At 46.1% G+C, this 14,609-nt stretch overlaps 1 protein-coding gene across 5 annotated transcripts in view; it reads right to left on the minus strand.

The window, feature by feature from the left end:
- The window catches only part of LOC142590269 (uncharacterized), a 92,074-nt gene that overhangs the window by 11,358 nt on the left and 66,107 nt on the right, over positions 1-14,609 (minus strand). For all 5 annotated transcript variants that reach the window (XM_075702229.1, XM_075702227.1, XM_075702228.1 and 2 more), the window contains one exon: positions 896-1,046. In XM_075702229.1, coding sequence (XP_075558344.1) covers positions 896-1,046 — 151 coding nt within the window. The remainder of the gene's footprint in view (positions 1-895; positions 1,047-14,609) is intronic.

Raw genomic sequence — 14,609 nt, forward strand, 5'->3', positions numbered from 1 at the left:
GGAAATAATGAAGGAAAGACAGGCGACGGGCGACATCATCTTCTTGCAAAGCAGGGTAACGACAAATTCCCTTTAAAATATTTTCGCAATCTAAATTAAATAGCCTTTTCCTGCAGGAATATTGAGGCCTTCATATGGCCTCAATATTTATATAGCGAACTGTTCTGAATCTAATGATTGGTTATTTGCACCTCCATCTAGGCACCGCACAGGTGTAAGCACATGATAGCACTGCTATTGCACATTCATGCCACAGAAACGTTTGAAGTCCTTCCTTCTACTGACATATGCCTCAGCAGTAGGGTAAAGAACAGATGATAGAAGCAAGAAAAAAGCATAAACCAAGCGACCAAGCAGACGCGATCATTCTACAAGAAAACTTTCTTCAAACAATTTGTCATATCAAGGATTAGTCTTCTGCACCAACTGTAGGCAGCTCTTGTCAAGGTCCGACGTTTTTCCTTGACAGAAAAGTTATGTTTGTTCTCGGAAGCATACCGGGAAGCTTGCCTGCAGCCTGACAGTTTGTGGCAAGAAGCCAGTAGACTTGAATTTGAATGCTTTAGTGTATAAAACACAAAGCAATGTAGTATAAAGGAAATTCAATTTGAAAGTTTCCATTGTATTGCAGGGAAAGCATAACTTAAGAAATGCAGCGCGACATCTAGCTTCAGAACGCAGCGGAAGTCATCCGTGGCTTTCATCCGCCACACGAAATGTTACGTTGCTTCTTTCGCTAAAGTGATGGCTCTTTTATACTAGCTTTCCCCCGTGAGAAAAGCAAGAAGATAACCCTTCAATAAAGGTTCGTACAAGCGGAGCAAAATTTACGCGTGTTGTTATCGTGCCTAACGTTTTTTTTTTGGAAACAACTCGTGCTTTACAATGGCCTCACCCTGCATCGCCCTTCTGAAAACGTTATGGCAATCGGCAGCCGACGGCGCAAACACTTGCGAGACAGCGCCTTCAACGTGTGAGCCTTCGCCATGAGCCGGGGGTTCCACTGCCTCCGCTGGAGTGCTCAAGCAACGTGAAGTAGAAGGAACCTGCACAACAGCACGAGAACAGTGCATTTACGGAGGGAATGTCGATGTGAAGATTGCAGCATGTTTCTGTGGGCGGATCACGCTATGTCATGTTTGAAGCCCTATAAAGATGGTGAAATGACCAGGCGAGAGCAAGCGCTGACACATGGCGATGGTTCGTCCGAAGCTTTAAAACCAGCTCAAGGAACAACAAACATACACAAAACCCACAAATTGTGAAATGTGCGTTTCCGGAACATGAAGAGCTCTTGCCGCTTCTTCATATAAACTTGAATGTAGCAGGAGTATGTGCGTAAAAGAAACACACTTGAGAATAAAAAAAAAGCACTACAGAATTTATGAGAATTGGCTACTAATGCGCAAGCATTCTGTGGTTTGGCTGCTGCTTCGTTCTTGCTTGGTTATTTGGCTAGCTTATGCATGTTAGCCTATCGCTACCAATCATCTGCTGTTACACTGTTATGACGATTACATGTGTTAACCTGACCAATTATGCATATATTTTGCGGATATTTCTTATAATCTCATGTCGATACGCTGTCACAAGCGATTTTTGTTTTTACCAAACCATATCTTTTTTCATCTTCGTTTTTTGTTGCGACCTCCACGCAGCGACGGCGACGTCGCCAATTTCTTTTCATTTTTTAAAGGTTACCCATCATCTACTATTACACCGTTATCACATCTACCAGTCATCTACGCTATCGTTTTTTATACTGGGCAATTCCAAAGCAGGCTTCTTTGCATACACAACAATAATACGGCAAAGCAAGCTTTCAAGAAAAATAATCTTTCAAGGGGGCATGGCGGGAACAGTTATGGCGATAGCAATTATATGGACGTTCCAGGCGCATTTATGCCGTCGGCGTAGCCGTCGCCGTAATGCTTCGTATAAAGTCTAAGGGCGATAACACCGTCGTCGTGCGCTGTATGCTGCATGTGCGAGTGAACGCGTGTGAGGGGACCCGACGACCGCGGCTTTTTCTCTCGCGTGCAAGCAAGGTAGGTGGGAAGGAAGTGCGCCGTTTTCCGTCCCACTCTAGGTTCCAGGGTGTAGGGAGGGAGGGGGCGGCTTTGTACTGCGTATTACATGGCTGCGTGCGTCATATGTTGAAAGCGATCTGCGGTTTGAGCAGAGTGTAGGTGTGCCGACGACTCATACCTTTGCGCGTGCTGCGTTCTCGTCGCTCAGTTTGCGTTGAAGCGACGGACACCACGAAGCTCACTTCGCTCGCTGCTGCTGCCGTGCTTCCTAACGCCAGTGTTTCGGCAGTGATTGTCCGCGCTCATCGAGTGTGATGTGTTCATGCTAGCTTGTGCTCGCCGACACCATGCTTGTTAATTTAGTTATCGAATGTTTGCAAATTTATACGGCCAATAAAACTACTACCTTTACTTTGTAAAGCTGTCTACTAACTTGGTATTGCAATCAATGCTTCGTATTTCGGGCGAAACCATTTTTTATTTTCGAATTCTTTCTTATCGATTATAAAGCTACCAGTTATCTGCATTTACATTATTACAATTAAATTTCTCACTTTAGCCAATTATGCATTTATTTTGCAGATAAAGGGCATGACAGTTATCGTGTTGAAGATTTCGCAGAGGTGCTCGCTAAGGAATGCTTCCGCACTGATAGGCCCAAGCATACATTTGGCCCCTCGTAGACCGTCATCAGTCATTTCGAAATAAATAAGTGATCATACAGCACTGCAAAATCGTTTTTTCTTGCCTCATCGAAGCCGCAGGAGCAGTAAAGAAGCGCGAGAGCATCCTGGACGCATGAAAAGCCCCTGGTCACGAGCTATGCGGTGGGGAGAAGGAGCCGCCACACTTATCACCATTGAACTTATGTTCTTTCCGGCCTAGTTGGAAGGCCGGAGCAAAGCTTGCTGCGCACGCAATTTCGGATGCCATGTGTTGGCAGTCAAGGCCCACACCAACTTCTCAGGGATGAAGTTCCCCAAGTACACTTTTAAGCGGTGACAATCACAAAGGATCCTTGTGGCTTTCAATCTGGTTCCCATGAAATGTGGTCGGCTTGCTGCCAATGTTTTGCTGCGCTAGCAATACCTTCAAAACGTTCTTTTATGAGTGGTTTATGTAATATATGCACTTTTCTGTCAATGCAGCTTTAGATTCCTGCAGTTTCATTGCCTTAACACGATGACGTTCTGGGCCCCATGACGCAGAAATACGGTGTCGGCGTCCGGCATCCGCCGTCGTGTAAGCAAAAGTTACCCTTATATTCTATACTGCACTTAAGTTGTTCTTCTATCACTACGTTGCCCATACCTTGTATTATATTCTTTATAAAGTTATCGCTCGAAATGTTCCAAATGACAGCTTACAGACAAATGCCGTGAAACAAAACATGGACAGCGCATGCGTTTTATTTTAAATCTTCTCAGAATGAATTATGACAAATGCAAAATAAAAAGTTTGCACATGTCCTTAGTTATTCCCTAAGAGACGCGAAGGCGAAAGCCTTGTAATGACTACTGTAAATCAACTTCATCCACCTTAATTCACCGGAATGCACCTTAATCTACTATAATCCACCTTAATCCTTCTTAATATACCTTATTCGGCCTTCATACACCATAGTCCACTCTAATCCACCATAAACCTCCTTATACACCTTAATGCACCATAATCTACCTTAAGCCATTCTAATCCACCTTAATCCGATCATTAATCAATCATTAGTTAACTTTGCTAATAAATCGTCACCTCTCATATATGGCTGGATATGCTTTGGCTCGCTTCTGGCCTTCGTTGGGCCACGTGATATTTTCTATACCTCACAACGCTATCCTGCAACAGAGGTTTTCACTCTGAAATTCCCAGGTGTACTTAGCGATCGCCTAAGAGACGCGAAGGCGAAATCATACTGGGCATCGAAATCATTATGGGCATCTTGTATGGGGCACTACAACTGAATGTAACTTGAGTAAATTATTTCGTATGCAGAAGAAAATAATACATGTTATCGCTAATGTACCGTTTGCCGCCCATACTGAAAACCTGTTCAAGAAATACAACATTGCGACAGCCAATAACATCTATACCTGCAGACTATTACGCGAGTATTACTTTAATACCAAACGTAATAATACTTTACTTGTAGAACTTGCAAATCTATCCGTCAATTCATACCGCTATTCAACTCGTACACCTGAATTCTGGAAGGTTCCGCGCTCTAGAACTAACTACGGTTGTCAAATGTTGTGTAACAACCTTCCAAGATTACTGAATTTATACGACAGAGCAGGCTTCAATTTACAGGATTTATCACTGTCAGAATTTAAAACTCTATTGCTTTCACTTTAGAGCACGTTGGTTAATGATTAATAATGTGTGTTATGTTCCTCTTTTTTTGTCTATGTTACCAAGTGTATATCATTTATTTATTTCAATGCCGCAGTGTATTTTGCATTATTATTGTGGAAATATTTCACTGTTCTTTCATATATTGTATAACTGCAATGTTTTATGGTGACTAGATAAATGTAATTTATATGGCGCTTGATGTGTTACCCCATGCAGCCATATTGTACCTAAGGGGGTGAGGTTACCTCAAGCCGCGTCTGTGCGGCTTTTTTCCCTCATCCACCTCCATTTACCACTCCTCTGTACATGTGTGTGCGTAAATGGAAATCAATAAATCAATCAAATCAATCAATCAAATCAAATTCACCTTAATCCACCTTAATCTGCCATAATCCACCTTAGTCGACTTTAATGCCCACTAATTCACTTTAATCCTATCCCTCATCAATCGTGAATTAACTTTGCTAATCAATAATGATCTCTTGTACACTGTTGGACATGCTTTCGTTCGCTTGCTGACTTCTTTGAGTAACGTGACATTTTTTTCTGTATCTCACAACGCGACCTTGATACAGAGATTTAAGGCTTTCGCCTTAATAGCAGGAGATGGGCCCTCGCATGGGGCCGCGTTTCTACAGGAAAGCTCTCTCCTTCCCGTATAGCGTTTGCCGCCAGTGCTTCCCGGTAAACATTACGGTTACAGAAGCTGCAGTTGCCGGGAAGCGTGAGAAGCATTCAGGAATCTTTGAATGATATCGCACTCCACTCATAAAGGAGAATTTTAAGCATACTGGCTTTTGTTGCACACTGGACTAGTCGTAGGCATAAACGATATATGGTCCCTATATGCTGTGAGGCAACAAGAACTGGAACTGTCACCTTTGTCAAATTGCGTCCACTGCTATCGTTTGCATTTCTTGTTATACCCCTAGGAACAAATTCCTCCAACCTATTTAGACCTGCCATTTTCTTCTTCCAGGGGGAATAGGTTCTATTTTAGCTCATAGCTTCCGGCAGATTGCAACAAATGATGCCTTTTGTTGCGATAGAAATTACGTGAACATTGCATGCGAATTTCAGCCGTCGCCATCGGCATCAAAATTCCAAGTGTGCTAAGATCGCACTCGCGCGTAGGGTGCTGTAAGTGGGAAAGAAATCATGAAAGGATGAGCCGAGAAGGATAGTGATTTGGAGAGGCTTGATCTGGGCGAGTTGGTTGATGTGGCGAGCGCCTGTCCGTCGTACATGTTCTTTTAGTACGCGTCATTGTAGCGATATTTTTTCTTCAAACATGGTGACTTGCTCCGACGGCGTCTCCTAGCATCCGAAAGGGGTGCAGGCGGGGTGGATGTGCGCCGACTTTTCGTGCTTGCAAGCGATAGATAGGGAGATTTGGGCAGAAATGATGGGGACAGTAAGAGTCGCAGACTAGGGCGCGTCTTCGCTTCTACTCCGGCTACGCATATATAGCATATATAAGCGCGCCTACTCACGGTCCTATCTCGTAAATACTTCGAGGTGCGTACGAAGGCTAGCCAACCTGAGATAGCTGATGGCTTCGTGTGCGCTGTGTTCTCGTACTCCAAGTTTGCGTTAAAATGACAAAAAACACAAAGGGGAATTCGCTCACCGCTGCTTGGCTCTCTGTCACGCCAGAGTTCCGTCGGCGAGTGGACGCAGTCATCGAGTTAAATTTGTTCGTGTTTGCCGCTCTACACGTGACACCTTGGTTGTCAATTTTGTTAGCAAGCTATTGTTTCGAGCACTTTACACAGCTGATAAAAGTGCTAACATTCTGCATATAGCTGTCGAACAATTTGTTGCCGCAATCAATTCGCCTTTTGGGCGAAACTGAAAATTTTGTAATGGGTAACCAGAAAAAGATGTCGCCCAAACTCCGGGTGCAGGGTTCCCTTTCTTGCAGTCTTTTCAGTATTATTCTTGTTTGAACTGGTGACTATGCAGGACCAAGGAAGGAAAGTGGTCATAGAAAACATATTTCTTTTGGTACGTACAGCAGGAAACTTTCAGTGAGCAGGCAACTTATGGATCGGACCGCACCCCATCATCTGTGTGGGGAATTACAGAAGGGGAGGCAAGACGCAACAGTTTCGGTGCCCCACAAGCGAAAGAATCAAAACACCATAGAAAGAAAGAAACATAAAATGAAAGTTTTACACAGAAAGCTTCCCACGATCACCTATGTCGCGAGACGATTGCGACACAGGTGATCCAACCTTTTTGGGCTGACAGCTGGGAGAAATGACACGTAGGCGTCGTGCGTGTATAGGCAATGCGCGGGCAGGATAGCAGCCTTTGGAACCACCTTCAGCGCCTATCAATTTTTAGGTTATTGCCATTGCACATGCCATATTCTAAACGCGAGACGTGCACTCCATACTGCCAATGTCCGAACTAATCCAGTTTGTGTGTTTTATGTAGGCGTTTAGGGGAGCCGATCTCGAAGATAGTGCAGGCTAAATATGTGCCACTGGCGCCACTTGGCATGCAACATTTGGTATGTGCAATGGTACGTACACGGTGTATACGCACTGTGGACACTGGGCATGTGACACTGGGTCACTCGGTATGTGCAAATGTGTATGTGCCCCTGGGTCCATTTGGCATGTGCGACTGGGTATTCGTCCCTAGGTGTGTGTCCCTGGGGCCAATGGGTATCGCCCTAGGGAGAACTGGGAAAATGCCATTGAGTCTGTGTCGCTCTTTAACGCATCTTTTTGGTACCAACTCACAATAATATTCTTTAAAATTTATGCAGTTCAGGGTGGAATCCAACCCTCGACATCTGTATCGAGATCATCTTGTCCGAATCTATGCGGCGCCAGGCGCGCATTTTCATGGCGGCGCCATTAGATGGCGCAGCATGTTCAGTGGGAATAAGGTACCTAGATACAATGTCTCCTTTACTAGATGCCTGCCGCGTCGCTAGTTTTTTCATTGTAGTGGAGCTTCCTGTAGTTCAGGGTAGTCGCGGAGAGATGGCGCTCGCTGCCGACCCTACTTCCTGTTGCGGAGGAAGTGACGATTACTAGCCTGGCGAGCGTTCGACCAATGGCTTGACGAGAGACCGCGGGTCCTTCTTCCGTTGATCGCAACAGACGCCGCTAAAATTTCGGATGCAAAGAAAGGTGATTCCAATTTCGAGAAGCCGCCGCAAGTAGCGCTCGCAGCCGACCCAGGTGGAGAGGAGGAAAGAGGAGAGGGGCCGGAACCAGCTTCTCAGCTCACGCGACAGGCATCTTCTAAAGGAGGCATTGCTAGAAAAAACAAGTTTTCAAGGTAGCGCCACTCCCCATTTCCTGCTGGTTTCCTCCTCACCGAATTGCTCTGGAGCGCCCCCAAGAAGGGTCAAAACTAATGAGGGCGTGCACAAAAAGAGGAAAGCTTGGCGTGAGTTATCCCGCCAAATAGAAAAAGGTACGCTTTTATAGAAGTAAATCGCATCTACAAAAAGCAGTTGCTTAGTTAAACGTATAAGGCGCAGCACAAGAAGAAGCACAATGCGTGCTGTCCAACTAGCAACGTTATCTATCTAGCACATTCATTTTACCCTGGTCTCCATAATCCACAATGTACCACCTGCCGAGCGCCCCGGGCAGATCTTTTCCACTGTTTGTAGAGCTGTCCCACGCCCATGGCGGTAGAGCCTGCTCCCAACCCTTCCTTTTCCTCGTGGGAGGCCGCTCTTCGGGTCACTTGCTCGGATGACCAGCTCTGGCTGGTGGGCCGTGCTTGCCTAGAGATGTCGACCAGGGGGCTCCCGGACGTCTAGGTGTCCAACCACATTTAAATAGATCCAACAAAGTTTTATCCATCCATCCATCCATCCGCCAACTAGACGCCGAGCAGACGACGCGGCGCAGGTTAGCATATTCAGAACGGCGTTTGCAGCTTTTGCCAGCTAAGCAAACCTGAAAGAACTGCTGAGAAAAAGTTTACTGCAAATCCAACGAAGCCCAAGCATTCAAGTAAACGCGGTCTATACTTACAGCACCAATATATTTGTTGCTGTGGTGCAGCGCCGGCGGTCGGCTGCGTGTTCGCACCGACGACCTAGTCAAACACCTGCTTCGGCGCTCCAACGCGAACGGCGTTTCACTCTTAAAAAAAAAAGGCCTTCAGTGAAGTGTAGTGTGTCTCATAAACTGCTTTGAGCAGAGTTAAGGATACAAGGTATGAGAACGCAGCTGCTGGCACCTGCATGTGAATATAATTGGTATATTAGCTACCACGCCCCATTCCTGTATTGTTGTGCAGCGACGGACGCTGCGGACACTTCGGACGCTACAGTTGTCGGTAGCAGGAAACGAAACGCGGACGAAAACATTTTCATGCGCTCGCCTTTCTCATTGTCCGAGGCGCCAGTGGCTTCCACAGAGCTGGAAGGGGCTTCTCATGCAGAATATTACAGTGCCGTGTGCTTTTTTTTATGGCCAGCTGCTGTATTGCACTCTAAAACGCCGTCGTACGTCCTGACCAAGACGACGCCTTCCGGCAAAAGTCTGACCAGTTTATTAGCGCATGCGCAGTAGCTTTGAACCTTTCGCAATATATTAAATACGACTTATAGCCATTTAGCACATCACGTGCAAGCAATGCAGCAATCACAGACTCGAATGATGTAGAAAAGAGAGTAAGCGTGAGAGCGAGGAGGACGGCGCAAAGAATGAGTGTCGCTACCTTGTAAACTTGTTTTATCCAGGGACCTTGAGTGGGAAGGGTGAGAGGAGAACGCGGCTGCATAAAGGCCTCCTATAAGATCAGTCTCGGTGGTGGCAGTATAGTGTGTAGCTACTGTAATCGCACTAGTAATCGCATTAGTGTGGACACTTGTCGAGGTTGGTTCTGAAGGAATTTTGCAAGGCAGACGACACACACATGCACATCCACAAACACAAACCCACGCACACACGTAGCGTTCGGCACTAATCATTACAATGTGACATTACATTATCATTACAGGAATATGCAGCACTGCTTTGAGCTATTGTCCCTATCCGAGTAGATTTGCATGTAAAAAGCATGGGGAGAAAGCACTGAAGATTAATGTCAACGTAAGCAGCACATTTGTAGCAGTAGTATAGGTGACATATATATATATATATATATATATATATATATATATATATATATATATATATATATATGCTGGAAAGAGACGACGAACTTTTTGGAAGACTTATATACTAAACGTTTTCGGCTGGTGGACCAGCCTTCGTCAGTCTACAGTGACGAAGGCTGGTCCACCAGCCGAACACGTTTAGTAAATAGGTCTTCCAAAAAGTTCGTCGTCTCTTTCCCGCGTATGTTCCGTCGGGCCCTGCATGCTGAACTTCGAACCCCCCCCCCCCCCCCCCAATGTGTGTGTGTGTGTATATATATATATATATATAATACAGAAGCACCTCCGGCGACTTCTCTCGCCTTTACCACAGGGAAGAAGGCGGTTGCGGTTGGGGGTGAGGATGGTTTTCCTCTGTTTCTGGCGGCTCAACGCGTCGAGTTACACTATAGCACTTTCACCTTAGACACCCAAAAATTCTCATGCGACCGTACGTACGCCTAGAAAGAGCGGCAATCGTTGGCATTGGGCTACGAACACCCCGCAACTCGGTCGTGCTGACAGCACGTACCATTTGCGTAGGCGGCATTGAAAGTCTCCGCACAACAGAACGACCACTGACAAACGCCGATCGAGAGGTCGTCAAGGCAAAGCGCCAAAGAAAGTCGTTGGCTTGAACATGAAATCGTTGTTGTTAGCCCACAAAAGAAAATCCGTTATCTCCAAATCTGACGTGTGCATTTGGTCCGCAGTTATAGTTGAGCGTCGCTCATGGTCATTACCTCTAATATTTCTCGCGCTGAGGCATCGCGGAGCGTGGAATGCTTTAATTTTGCAGAGAGTACTTTTATTTCGCGTTTGTCTACCAAGTGCGTCTACCAAAGAGCGAGGGACGCGCATTCACCTTGTATGCTAAGCGACAAAGAAGTAAATGGAGGTACCCTCACGGCCAGATGAACTGATTCTTAAAAGAAGGCACGCCTGCATTATATCCTCTGCCACCGGTAAGGGCGTCGTGCGTTGTCGCACTATCAGCTTTAGCAATGGGCGTCTGCGTGGAAACAGACGGCAAAGCAAATCGTAAACCCCCCGCTTAACTTGCTGTTGTTTATGCACGGAGACGCGACTTCTTTTTACCCGATATACCGTCTAACGGTAAACACAAAATGAACTTTGGTCACCTGATCCTGGCTGCAATTCCGGCTGTCATCCTGACTCCCTTGGGTCTTGCTCTGCTCCCTGCGTTCCATGCTGATTTGTGTGGAAGTCTGAACCACGGCGTGCAACCGCGGACATCCAACGGGACGCCGTGGAATGCCGGACGTAAGAAAGTGCTTGAGTCTGCGCATGACAACAACGACTCTCTTCTACTGCACGATATCCGTACATGATTAGGCTTCAAAGCAGCCGGTGAGCGAGCATGCCAGAAACGACTTACATCGGCTTTCTGTCCGTAGAAAAATGCGACGCCTGAGAGCGACGTCTCTCTCTATGGAACGCGCAAGCCAGCGCAGGCTCGGGGCGATGCTGATGCTGATGATAATGATCTCACAAAATGGCACAGAACCGAAAGCGCGAATTGGTAATCAAGCAAGTGGTAGACGAAGACGAAGGGGAGGAGGCGTAGAAGTGTAGCACACAGAGTAATACAGAAATAATTGTGAATAATGCTATAATTGAGCAGGAATACTTATTTTAAATAGATTAGTAAATAGATGAATAAACAGATGAAAACGCGTTCTTTCCCAGTGTAATGAGTAGAAGAAAATGCCGACGACGACGAAGTGTGCGCGGGTTCTTTCGCCATCGGACCACACATGCGCGTGGTCTCACCAAATCAGCGAGGACCCTGCGTTATTCCAAAGATGCTTCGTGCCACGATTAGGCGAGCACAGCGAGCACGTGGCGAAATGTTTCGTGGCGAGACACGCCCCTATACTCCGTTCCATACATAGCAGTCAACGCTGTGGAGGCTAGAGAAACTTCTTGCAGTGGTTTCGTTCGCACTCCAATGTAGGTCTGTGTTTTTTGAGCGCAATTGCGCGCAACTGTTATTGTTATGTAGGCTCAGTATTGAATGAAGCAAGTTTTAATCATTAGAACGAAACACACTACGGTATACGGCTGCTAATGCGTTGTTTTAGAACATTCTTTTCTGTTATTTTTATTCGCAACTCGTCGCGAGAAAGCTGACGTGCATGCTGGCGCGAGCGAACGCTGTCGGCACACAGCCAAGCATGGACTGAAATCCGCGGAATAATCCGAACTTCTTGCGTAGCTTGCACAGCGTTGACTGCCGTTTATGGAACGGAGTATAGTCAGTGGGAGACGGAAGACCACAGGCCGATGTTCCGGACGCCGGCGATCAAGGCTCCAGGGAACGCGGCCGTCCGTGGAGCTGCCGCCAACCGTTGCCCTTGGCCGAGGCGTTCCCCAGCCCGAGTATTGGAGCTCGTAGCGTGGCTGGGTGATCATAGCATAGCCGATCGCGGGCTGGCGGCAAGGGGCCTCCAACGCCTTATTAATAACTACCCAATTAGCAGCATAGTTTTGATACGACAAGAATACTCCCTCTGCAATGACGGATCCAACATTAACCTGCTCAAGTATGGCAAATAGCAAATCATGCGGTACACATTACAATCCATTCTCTAGATAAAGCTCCTCGGTCTCCCAAGTCAGCTGCTCGGTGGTGCACCGTTCGTGGCCTGGCTATGGTCGCATGTGCACCGAGCACTGCGGCTCGCGCGCGAGTCGTCCGCTGGGCAGGCTGACCATTCCTGCAACGTGCACTGGGGCTCGGGTGCAGGCTCACTGCTGAGGTGTCGTGCCCGGTTTGTAAAGATCCGTATTCTTTTCCCTGTCCAACACCGAGGTGTGTTCTACGTCGTCACTTCGTCGCCCCTCGCTTCGGCAACCTCCCTCCGGAAACCTATCCCCTTAGGTCCACCCTACCGTGAGCCGTTTTGAACTGTTTATTTCACGGACTCACGGTAGCCTTAGTTCTCCTAGCTTAGTATGTGCGTCATGTGATGCGTCTTAACGTTCTGTGCGGTTGTAGTTTGGTTTTTGGTAGTTTTCATAAATGGCGTTGGTGTTTTCACCGTGCGTTCGACTTTTATTGAGTCCTTTTCTCATCGCGCGGCACGACAACCAAGTGTGACGAAAGTCCCGTAATTTCTTTACAAACGCTCATTGAAAAAAAAATGACTGGGCTGTCCAGGTAGCTGGACAGCTCTGGCGGAGCGAAAGTTTAAAGTTAATGAGGGCCTCCAATGCCTTGTTAATCATTACCCAAGTAGCACAGTTTTAATACAACAGGATGAGTACTCCCTCTGTAATGACGGATCCAACATTAACCTGCTCAAGTGTGGTAAATAGCAAATAATGCGGTAGACAATTCAAAGCATTCTCTAGATACAGCTAAAGAACTGCGAAAGCAGACTGAAAAACGTCACAGTGCTCCAGAACATGGCGAATTGTGTGTTTATTAGTCACAATTAAACGTCCTCGTATACAACGCGTTAGGTACTCACCAACTATTGCATTGACCATGTACTGCAATCTGCGTGCCAGTACTTTCATTACGATCGTATAGTCGGTATTTGTTAGCAAAATGGTCCTGTGCGACTTAACCAAAGTTAGCTTTGCGTTTTCCTCTCTCTTTGGAATTAGGACACTAAAGGTATCAGCTAGTGATGGTGGCAATGCTTTTGTTGACTAAGCTTCCTTGGAAATTGGCTGCGAGGCCGAGGAAAGCTCATAAGCGCTTTATACGCTACCGCACTCAGGCCGTTCGGGCCTGGCAACTTGCAAAAAGAGATATTTTCTATTTCAAACACCGTTATCGGTGCTTCTGAACAATTTTTTGTATCGGAGGTTGATTGTGGCATGCACCCTCGAAAGTCGTCTTTGAACTAGTTTACGTCAACTGGCGTGACGGCAAGGGACGTTTGCACTAGCGAACGGAAACTCCGGATGTATATTTATTTTGACGCGGTTCTCCTCTATCTACTTGATATGGTATAGGCGCGCGTTTGCTGTCTCAAATCAAAGCACCCGTTTAGGGGACGTCTGCGCCATTGCATATACTTCTGCGCTCGCTCGAATAAGGAATGTGCCGGCAACGTTCCCCTCCCAATATTTTGTTCTGAATTCGTCTCCTTACTTTGGAAATCTATCATTTTATGAAGTGTTTTTCCGACCTCCTTTTCTTGATGCCTTAGAGCACTAGATATCCGAATGGCTTTAATTTTAGCACGTTGTGTTAAACGTTGTAATCGCTCGCCAGTGTTGGCGGTGTCGTTTAATTTATTATGGTTAATGTTTTCTTTAACGCAGCTATAATATTGTCATCGCGAGGTAATTTTGCTTTAGACTCACATATCTTTTTGTTTGTAGGCCTATTAGTTTTTCTTTTGTCAGCACGACGTTGCATGCACGTTGCAAAGAGCCAATATACCCTATCAAGTCGCGCGTGACTAGCTCCTTGATAATACGTAACGCGAATTCCACGCTCCTCTTCAAGGCACCGAGATACGTCGTCTGTGTCGCATAATCACTAACTGAGCCATTAACTCAGAAATTTGTCTCTCGATGGTTACTATTGTGTTCTTCGCGCTTAAAGCACATTAAAAACAACTAACATGACAAGGTGGTTTTGTACACACAAGTGTTATTCAATCATAGAAAAATAAAATTGTGTGGGCTCCATATTTGGAATAAACGGCAGGTAAAACATCATTCGATATTACTAGTAAAAAATGACAAGTAGCTATTCTGCCTGAGTCACAAGAAAAGTAATTTTTAACAATCTGCCCAAGAACCCATTTAACGGAAAGTACGAATCCAGCCAATGTCCTGCTCCACATGACTTACAACAACACAAACATTTCGACGTAAAACGTTGCATCATGCTCTGGATCTCCTCATCCCCTTGCCCCTTTGACTATTGTCCAGCTAGTACGTTGAGCAACCGGTAGACTTGCAACAGATTTTTTTTTGTTTTTAGTGGTGAGGCCTATAAGGTTTAGTAGAGCCAAGTTAAGCGACAGGTTGATATCCATTGTTTCTTAATGAAGAAGTAGGTAGGCCCGGAGCCTGGTGCTTGCCGTGAACGACTAGCTTACTGCTGGATGCCTTCGGAG

This window comes from Dermacentor variabilis, chromosome 8, assembly GCF_050947875.1.
Source record: "Dermacentor variabilis isolate Ectoservices chromosome 8, ASM5094787v1, whole genome shotgun sequence".
NCBI classification, from domain to species: domain Eukaryota; kingdom Metazoa; phylum Arthropoda; class Arachnida; order Ixodida; family Ixodidae; genus Dermacentor; species Dermacentor variabilis.